At 40.5% G+C, this 9,723-nt stretch overlaps 1 protein-coding gene across 1 annotated transcript; it reads left to right on the top strand.

The window, feature by feature from the left end:
• The first annotated feature begins 695 nt into the window (after window positions 1–695).
• LOC135477603 (cerebellar degeneration-related protein 2-like) lies at window positions 696–8,977 on the top strand. The gene is made up of 4 exons (XM_064757771.1): window positions 696–849; window positions 4,097–4,209; window positions 5,538–5,686; window positions 6,137–8,977. Exons 1-4 carry the CDS (start codon window positions 807–809, stop codon window positions 7,248–7,250), a joined length of 1,419 nt encoding a protein of 472 aa, XP_064613841.1. The 5' UTR covers window positions 696–806; the 3' UTR covers window positions 7,251–8,977.
• The last annotated feature ends 746 nt before the right edge of the window (window positions 8,978–9,723 follow it).

Genomic DNA, 9,723 nt, shown 5'->3' with positions numbered 1-9,723 from the left:
GCAGATGTACGAAAGGTAATTGGGTTATACACTATATACAACCTACACAGAGAGCTTCTCTTGGAATATATATACCTGCCACTTTTGTCAGACTGTTGAAAGCCAGTGTGAAAACAAAAACTACTAATTAGACAGTGTAGTTAATACATGATACACATTATCATACAGGTGAGGGACTTTTTGGAGAAAAGTCCAGGACAGGTGAGTGTAGGTACCGGTACATCAATTGCAAATTGTCGAAGAATGTTTATATCTTGCTGGTTTGTCTGCACAGTTAAGTGGCCCGTACACTAACAGTCTCACGTAAGCATTGCTAAGCCTACAGGATAGCGTGTGCACACATAGCTGTATGTCAGACACCGCGGTGCTAGCGTCTTACTCATAACTATGCGGTAATGTAAACAAATGCTACGAAGCAAATTTGTGCAGTTAACAGCAAAATCCTTGCCTCTGAGAAAATCTTTTTTTTTTTCTTTTTTTTTACACATTTTGTTTCAGATCCTTCTGTTTGGATAAATCAGAAAGCTTTTCTGTGGGCCACAGCTTGTCCTGATCGGCTTTTATAGCATACATGTAGGAAAATCGTTCGGTCACATGACCGCTGACCCATTTTCCCGTACGGTGGAGGTTCTATGCAGCGAGTGACGGATCGCTCTAACCAGCTCCATACGATGCCACGTCGCTGGCGGATAGGCTGCTGATCTGGATGCTGAAGGAAGACGGGTATCTCTGTGTACGATTGTGATGGGGAGGGCGGATCTCATATAGTGCAAAACAGACACAACTAAAACGAGACTTGTGGAGGAATGGACAGTCCAGAGAGTGACGAAGAAGGCTGGTATCAGAACGGTGAGTAAGGGAGCTGTCAGATTCAAAAGACGGTAGCTTAGCCCGACAGCTGGCATGCCGGCAAGGGGAACCGAGAAGTGTGTGGGTGACGTCATTGGTCATTCCGACTGGGTATACCTGACTACTGTGCAGCGTCTACCAGCTGTCAGGCTATTCGAATTGGATTCGTATTGTGATCATGCTGAATATGTTAAATCCAGCTGGGATGGGGTGGGGTCGAATTGGGGTGGAGCCGGGCGTAGAGTTTGTAATATCTCCATAGACTTGGCAAATCGATACATGGCCGACATAGCTGACATAAACAACAGGGTTCATTCATTGATAGCCAGCGTCAGCCATGCATGGGAGCTGAATAAATTATTCAATTAGATGAGACTCAGCGTGGGAGTAGAGGATGTATGGATATCGCAGACATACGTAATGTGTGCCGATAAGGGACACTGAAGCCAAAGCATATAGAATAAATATATATCCATTAGCTTAAAAATAAGATCAAGTAAGTTTACAGAACATTTTGTGTATCATTAAAGAAGTGCAGTCCAGGTGACAATTAGGCCCATACAGTTTGTACATTGGCTATACAAGTGATGTATTTCTGTATGAGTAATCGGCCAGATATGTGTAATCGAAACGTGTATACTGAAGTTAGTCAGACTGTGGAGCAGTATAAATATTTATACCTGCATGGCCAGACCATCAAACGGCAGAAGTGATAATCATTTATAACCAGTAGACTGCGATGTATGTAACGCTCACGTGCGAGTAAATTGGGTAGACGCCTGTCATACATGATGTGTAGTGCTTATATTCAACGAAGCTTTGTTGCCATACACAAGTATGCCTAATCGTATCCTCAGAGACATCGTGCTGTGTGTATGAGATTACATAGTAACTGCAGAGAGCGAAACCGTTGTTGTGTTCTGGTCCGTTAATTGTTGTCCAGGATATGTGCATCACCATACACCTATTCATTTGGATTTTCGAAGACTTGTCGAAACTGCCCGAGGACGTACTTGACGGCGAATACCGGTAGTGAATTGAACTACTTTATTACGGATCGGTGGTCTGTTCACCCACTAATACTGTGAAGATATATGTAATGGGCTTCCCTTAGGTTTTCTGCAGTTGTCCTTGACGATACGCTGAGAAACGTGTGTGTGTTATTGGCTTTCCCTCACGTACAGGGCTGTACATTATTGCCTAATTCTTTGCATAACATAAATACCTTATTAATTGCATACTTACATGTATATATGGTGCGTACATACTGATATTCAAAACACAGTTCAGTGGTGACAAATAAGGCTCGTCAGGAAATCAGGCTCTGTGCAGGGGTGTTGTTTTTTTGGGGTGGGGGGTGCATGTGAACGAGCTCACACAGGAGTAGGATTTAACTTCGTGAAGGACTCACATATAATATCCAACCGCTCTGTGTGTTGACCTTGATTATCCGTATGTCACCGACAATTATAAAAACAGTGTGAAGTGTAGCTTATGCTATATACACTCATGTAATGCTAAATGTAACGTGAACAATTAGCTGACATAGTTGGTCGCTATCCGTCCGTTAATATAGTTACCTCTCTGTTAATTACTCACATTGTTTAACAGCACTAATTCAAGTTTTCCTTGCCTAATGGCCTAGCCTAGGCCTACACAACCATGTATACAGTATACCGGAAACTTGCCTTTCATTTGCCGTGGGAAATTCGTATCGATTCAATCACCTTTTCGTCGATTCAATCACCTTTTGCAAACATACTGTCAATTTTTTGTCATAGATCAAAATGCTGTCCTACATCATATCACGTTTCGGGGTTAGCTTAGTCGTTTGGTATCATGCTCTGTTGATTGACCTGTCCATATAAATCCTATAGAGTGGTCACATCTGTTACACAGAGAAATCAGTGGGATACGTGCAACAAATGATTAGTAATTGGTACTCAGTTAAGGCTGATAGCCGATCTGTTTTGCATGGCATGTCTTCTGACGAAATGTAAATCTAACGATGTTAAAACCTTCTAAATATCAAGGAGGATAGCGACAAGGAGAACGCTTTAATAGACATGGCACATACGACGGTTGAACCGTGTTATTGCACAAGTCGCTGCAACACTAACGCCTTTGTTTTGGCGTGTCGCGGGAATGTCTACAACACCACAGAGATAAAGCAACTCGGACTACACATGTGAAGAGTACATACATACGATCGCTACATGGCAACTGGTGATTCGAACTCACAGTAGGTGATAATTGTTTAGCTGTACTGGAATAGATTTAGACACCACCATTAAGCCGCAGTGACGCGGATATGGTAAGGTGCATTGTCCAAGTAAAGTAGCTTTCTATGTATGTTTGTATGCTTGGGGTTTTGCGTCGTACTTAACAATTTTTCAGTCATATGACGACGAGGAATGATTAGATATGTGAACATAAACTCTGTCGAGTCCATGCCGCCAAAGTGCTGACGCCACTGAAGTGACATGCCGAAGACACTAGGAGTGACACCTCACTCAGTCACATTATGCTGACACCGGACCAACCAGTCCTGTGTCCTCGCTGTAACCTCTCAGTACTGAGCGGCCGAGCGAGCAGTTGCTTTTCTATGCAAAGGAATAAAGTTATATGTAAAGATGGAACAATGATTTATGAGTACGCTAGTAATGTTTTTATATTAAACAGTTTTTGTATAATGCGGTAATCTTGACGTAGAAATGTGTTATGAGCAGCGCAAATCAGAAATCAACAGACGGCACTACCAACAAGACCGACATTTGCCAAAAAAGTTACATAATTGGACAAATGAACATTGCCCATGATTGCATTGGCACTCTGTGATAACCCATTCCCTGTAGGAGAGTGTCGGAGTAACCTTACTCAGATAATGGACCATGAGAATAGTATATAGTGACGCCAGAACCAAAGTGCGCAGCTAAGTATGTATTACCCTAAGGCTAGATCGTTACACCCTGTATAGATAGTAAATCTATTATGGGATTTAACAACACCCATATATATACAAGTTAGTCTATATATTACAAATACACCCTTTATGTATGTGGTACATATATCTGCTACTAGAATATATCTTTTTCTATGTGGCAAATACGTGCTTTGGCGAGCCAGTGATGAAGAGATTTCACTCACGTTGGTGATGATTGACCAGTGGTCAGATTATTCACTTTCTAGTACCAGTGCTCTCAAACACTTGTACCGTGTGAGTACCTTTGCTAATCTTTCGCTTCAGATCTGATACTAGCCGCCCAGCTGGGGAAGACGTTACTGGAGAGGAATCGAGATTTAGAGAATCAAATTTTCCAGTACCAGCAGATTAACGCAGATCAAGCCTGTGAAATTGAGGTAATCCTTTGGGTCCGCGGAGGCTTCTGCAGAAAACCCTAACCACCCTCTGCATGACACATTTCTACCTCACTAGTCAAGTTTATTCCCAATAGTAATTTTTGTCCATTATTATTCCATATCCATGTAACAGCAGACCAACAGAATCAGTTATTTGGAGTCGGTATTTTCGACTTTTTAGTTTGCAAACTAGTTTCGAGAAATTTCAAAAATATCAAAATTATCAATGTCATAATTGGCAACACAATCTGCTTATTTGCCAGACAGTTAGTGTAGATCTATCGCTGAACGATTAACTTAACGCTAATTTGGCTAGGGATATTTATTTGTTTATTTGATTGGTGTTTTACGCCGTACTCAAGAATATTTCACTAATACGATGGCGGGCAGAGCCCGAGGGAAACCCACGGCCATCCGCAGGTTGTGGCTAGGAATAAAGACCTTCGCTTTTTTGCAACAATTTCGCAATACGAACACCAACCAAGAGCAGTTAATTCTTCTAAAGGAAGAATTAATGGGATTCCACCAAATTCCGAGCATCAATGCTGACACTATTGTCTTTACAATATGAGGCGTATTCAGCTAGAATACGTACCTAAACGAACTCTCCCATGGAAACTTAAATAAGCTAGAATTACTGTGACACTTTTAATTAATCCAAGCACAAATGAAAACATTCGACGCCCTATTGAAAACACAGCCGAAGTGAAATATGCTCTCAGGTAAGTATATTAAGTAGCCCTTAGATATACTTTATATACCTATGCAACTTACCCTGTCCTGGTAGTTTTATCTTGCGTGGACACAATTTAACGCTCAGATGGAACAGGCGGTTAAGAAATACCTAACAAATGAGAACACAATGAATACATATGTCTTGGTGTGCACAGCATTCAAAACAGCATGCAACCAAATGACTTTTGTCCTATATTATTTAGTGCTACCAAAGGTGTTGTTAGTAAGCCCACAGACCTGTGTCATTGTAGAAAGATTGTTCAATCGCTCACAGGATCAAATGTAGGCTTCATTCTTCAATGAATGAAGGCCGATTCAACCACATGTTGATCTTGCCTATACACAAGGAATGTATCCTCTTGGTCTTGGCTAGACAAGCCCTTGAGATCCAGAGCTCAAACTCAAGCTCTATCTTGGCTGCGTTTAACGCCAGGAAACCTGGGTGAGATACACATATTAATTGTACCACCCGTATTTTACACAAATATTCGTTACAAGTATATTAAAGCACCCGTTAAGTATATCAGCAGAACAGAAGTACTGATGTTCGTCACGAATGTAGGAGACTTATGGCTGTTTTTTTTTTACTACAGAGTTTGACCAAACAGTTAGACGCTCTGCGGGACGTCAATGACTCGCGGATGAAGATCTATGAGGAACTAGATCGTACGAGTCAAGAGATGGAGAAGCTGAACCTGTCGTTAACTCAGCAGTCCCGTTCTGACAAGGAGAGGATCCAGAGGTTTGTAACTCGTCAGCTATTTTAAGCAAATAACGGAAATTACTGTACTCATAGAGACAGTCTGTTATAAGCGTGTCCCAATCTAAATGGTTTCATGTTGATTGGGCATAAACATAGGCTTTATCAGGGCTTATGAGCTGCTGCCTGATGATTGTAACCAATTACTAGTGTAAAAAATGAATACGATTGAAGGAAATTGAAGTCCAGTTAAGAAATATAAAGGTCAAACATTTGTAATTTGGACAATGGGTGAAGAAACGCTTATAAGTATTTGCAATTTTATTGGCAAAAATATGAATTAAGTTTAATGTGATTTTTTGGTGTTTAAATGTGACGAAACACACTTTTTCTTTTATATCCATCCTTTAGTTTTAGAAGAGTACTGCTTTTATGAACAATTCGACAGGTCATTTCTTACGTTATGTATGTATGTAACGTTCTGTTTCTCAGACTCTGTTCGGCCGTGGATGACCTTGAGATGAGGTGTGAAGAGCTACAGGTCAAGGCCGATGAGGCAAAAGCATCAGAGAGAAAGAGTAAAGAGAAGAAGAAAAACTGGAGTTTTCCGAATTTACCGGAAGCGCTAGCTTTGGATTTGCGTAAGAATTTGTACAATGACTCTCTGGGTTGGACATATGTTGATCAGTTCCGATCTCTGCCACAAAACCCTTACGAGGTGGAAATTCGGCGATCTCAGGAAATGATCAGAAATATGCGGTCTCAGGTTACAGTGGAGAGAAAGAAAAATGGTGAACTAGAAGAAGTGATAGGGAACCTGGAGCGGGAAAATCAAAGTCTGGAATCAAGGAATCGGGAACTGGAGCAGAAGATAACAGAGGCTAAAGAGAGGGAAGTGTATTTTGAAGTAGTGCAATCAAAATATGAGCAACTATGCAAAATATTCGGTAATGATGCAGGTTTAACGCATGCGCATAAGAGAGGTATAATAGAAAGTGACGTAGAGCATGACGACCCTCAGGTCAGTAGTGAGGGCAGGTATGCTAAACTGGGGGACGGGGGTAGTGTATATGGGAGCAGTGAATCCATCAGCAAGGTGGTGAGTGAGACTGGCGAGATGGCCCCGTCTGCAAACTCCGAAGGTGAGAATGTAGAGGGAGGGGTGTCCATTTTGAATGAGATAAGTGCCCAGTACACAGCGCTTATTCAGCAGTATGAAGAACTGCTGACCACGCTCAGTAAGAGACCGGATGAAGAGAGTAGAGCCTCCAAAGTGGTGGTCGCCAAACTTCATAAGGAGGTACAAACATTATTTAACCTCAGCCTTCAAAAAACAGTGCCTAAAACGGACACTGCTACATCGCCTATTGAAAGTGTGCCAACGTATAAGGCCTTGTTCAAAGACATATTCGCCACGCTGAAAAAATCTCAGATAGAAGAAGAAAAGGAAAACCAAGATGAAGATGCTCTTCCCGGAAGTAGTATTGTCGCCCGGAGCAAATCAGCAGACACGCTGGCCTCCACGACTTCAGGAGCTACTCAGTCTAAAGACAAAGGCGGCCTAGCCAAAAAACGGGCAACTTCCAAACCGGCACTAAACAAATGATAGAATAATGTTTTATGTTAGCAGATTATTGTTAATATATCTCGTACTGTACTTTAAATGCTTCAGTTTTTATGGGGACAAAACGTCCTTGTTGATAAGATTTCCCGGGAGTTGTTTTGTCTGTATGTGGTGGTAACCAGCAACTAAGTTTTGAAGCAGAATATCTCGTACATAGTTGTGGAAGGTGGGATTTAGCGGTAGACTGTCTGCATATGAACTATCACACTCTCGATAACTCTATAAAGCTACTCTCCCCTGACAAAGAAGATTACAAAACCTTTCTTGCAAAAATGGGGCATTTCTTTATGGCTATACAGTATATATTAGGTTGTAAGAAACCATTATGATCCATGTTTCGGTGTAATTAGATTTATGCACGCTTGTGTTGTCTTATTTATGTAGACATGAATGTTCTGGTCTTACATATCTTGTAAATGTTTTTACATTCAAGTTACAATTTGTTTTATTTCCTCAATGTGCAGTAGCCAAGGTTTGGGATTTTCCCTCGGCTCCACACGGTGTAATATTCTCCTGTATGCGTTTCACCACCGATAAATACCCACCCTCCTCTTCCTTAGACCAGATGTTTCTTTTTTATATGTATGAATATGTGAAATTTGTTATATGTTTAAATACTAACATCCTAAGTCAGTGTGTTAGGATGCTAAGTCGTCAGACATACTGTGATTGGTTTGTTCTCCTTTGCAGTATTGTAAGTTATTTTTCTATATAAGGGAATATCTTACGCAAATGATCATGTTAAAAGTGTCACAGAAGTACAGTTTAGAGGCAGACAGATAGCAAATGTCTTTTTGACTTGGCAGTATACGCGTTAAATAGAGAGAGTTTTGGCACCCAAGACGCTCTAAACTGACGGCATTGGCGCGCTTGCAGATGTCTGAACACTGTATTTCTGCAGTAAAGTTCGCCGTGAATGTGACAAGCAGTTACGCTAAGGACCACTGTGTACCGACTTTTACCACGAAGCAAATCATTACGTAGCTGTCATTTCCAAATACTTGTTGATGGTCACTCGTTACAGAATAATCTCCTAATTTTGGGTTCTATGTCCACTTAATGTTTTCGTTTCCAGGAATTCTGGGAAAACAATGTTAAATATCACTAACAATTGCCTAAATCCTGATGGACGTTGTTTTCAAAAGCAGTTAGAATGTATGTATCTGACTACTCTAAAACACCACTAGATAAAGCAATAGATAAACGGATGACCACAAACTCATTTTCACGTTATCACTAACCTAGAAGCAAAAAGCGTTTTAACGTATCCGTTGTACTCTTTTTTTTTTCAAGCTGGATTAGCTTTCGTCCCATTATTGTAAAATGCTATGGTTTGTACCTTTTGTCCTTTCGCAGATTGTTTATAAAAATGATTCCCATGTATTGGCTTATATCTGACTCCGGTTTGCTCGTGCTAGTTGTTTATATGGTTACTTATTACAAGGGTTATTAATTGTGACAAAACAGTTGCCCTGGTTATAATAGAAACCAGGTTGGGTAGATCCCCAAGAATGTGTGTTTGTTCAGATTTCAAGATGGTGTATAAACCAAAGAAATATTTGATGTAATGTTTAACGCTTTGTGGCTTTGAATTTTCGTTTATTACATATGGTAATATGTAAATGTATCCAGACTCCATACGTCTTCAACAAACTCAAATAGAAAGGCCAATTTCAACTGTTGTTGAATAAAATTGTATGTCCGCAGAATCCACAGCCTTTTAATTCTTGTATGTTATAGATGTGTGTTATTAGCCAGATAAATCGACAAGATTTTTAAGTTCGTTCTCAGTCGTCATTATTCAAAGCCAGAAGGCAACCCCTTGTTACCAGATATAGGCGAAAGCTAGTCACTAACGAAGTGTGAACAATTGACGTGTATATCATTAGCACTACAATTTAATAAAGACGTACATCATGGAGAGAGAAAACAGAGCAGTGGCGACGAGGTGATAGCTGGTAAATGGTCACAGGTATCCAGTGAAATATGGATTTTTAATTTACCATAGTTATGGTTTTATTCGAATTATTCATGTAAATGCTTAAACACTACCAAATTACACGCCCCTAGAACCTTGTCTTAAGCAGAATTAGCAAAAAAATTGCACTGATGTTAACTGCAATATATAGGCATCAATGGTCTAGAATTACTCAGAATGCTGTGTTGTCATCACAGTTAACATACAATAACATTAAAAAAATGTAAAGTGACCAGGCCTCGGGGATGCTTAATTCACCAGCAGAATGCAGAGTTAACATATGATGACTTTAAAACAACGCAAAGGGAGTAGGCTTTGGGGATGCAAAATCCACTAGCAGAATAGTAGCCTGGTGCGATTGACAGTTTCCCATAGGGCTTTTCTGCAGACTACAATCACATCTTCTGCGGACTTGCTTGGCGACCTGTAGTTGAGAAATTAAGGCTTTACTCGAGGCCTGTAGCACCTTAGACAAAG

This window comes from Liolophura sinensis, chromosome 1 (assembly GCF_032854445.1).
Source record: "Liolophura sinensis isolate JHLJ2023 chromosome 1, CUHK_Ljap_v2, whole genome shotgun sequence".
Classification (NCBI taxonomy): domain Eukaryota; kingdom Metazoa; phylum Mollusca; class Polyplacophora; order Chitonida; family Chitonidae; genus Liolophura; species Liolophura sinensis.
Note: the sequence above shows the minus strand (reverse complement) of the source record. Positions and strands in the feature narration are given on the sequence as shown.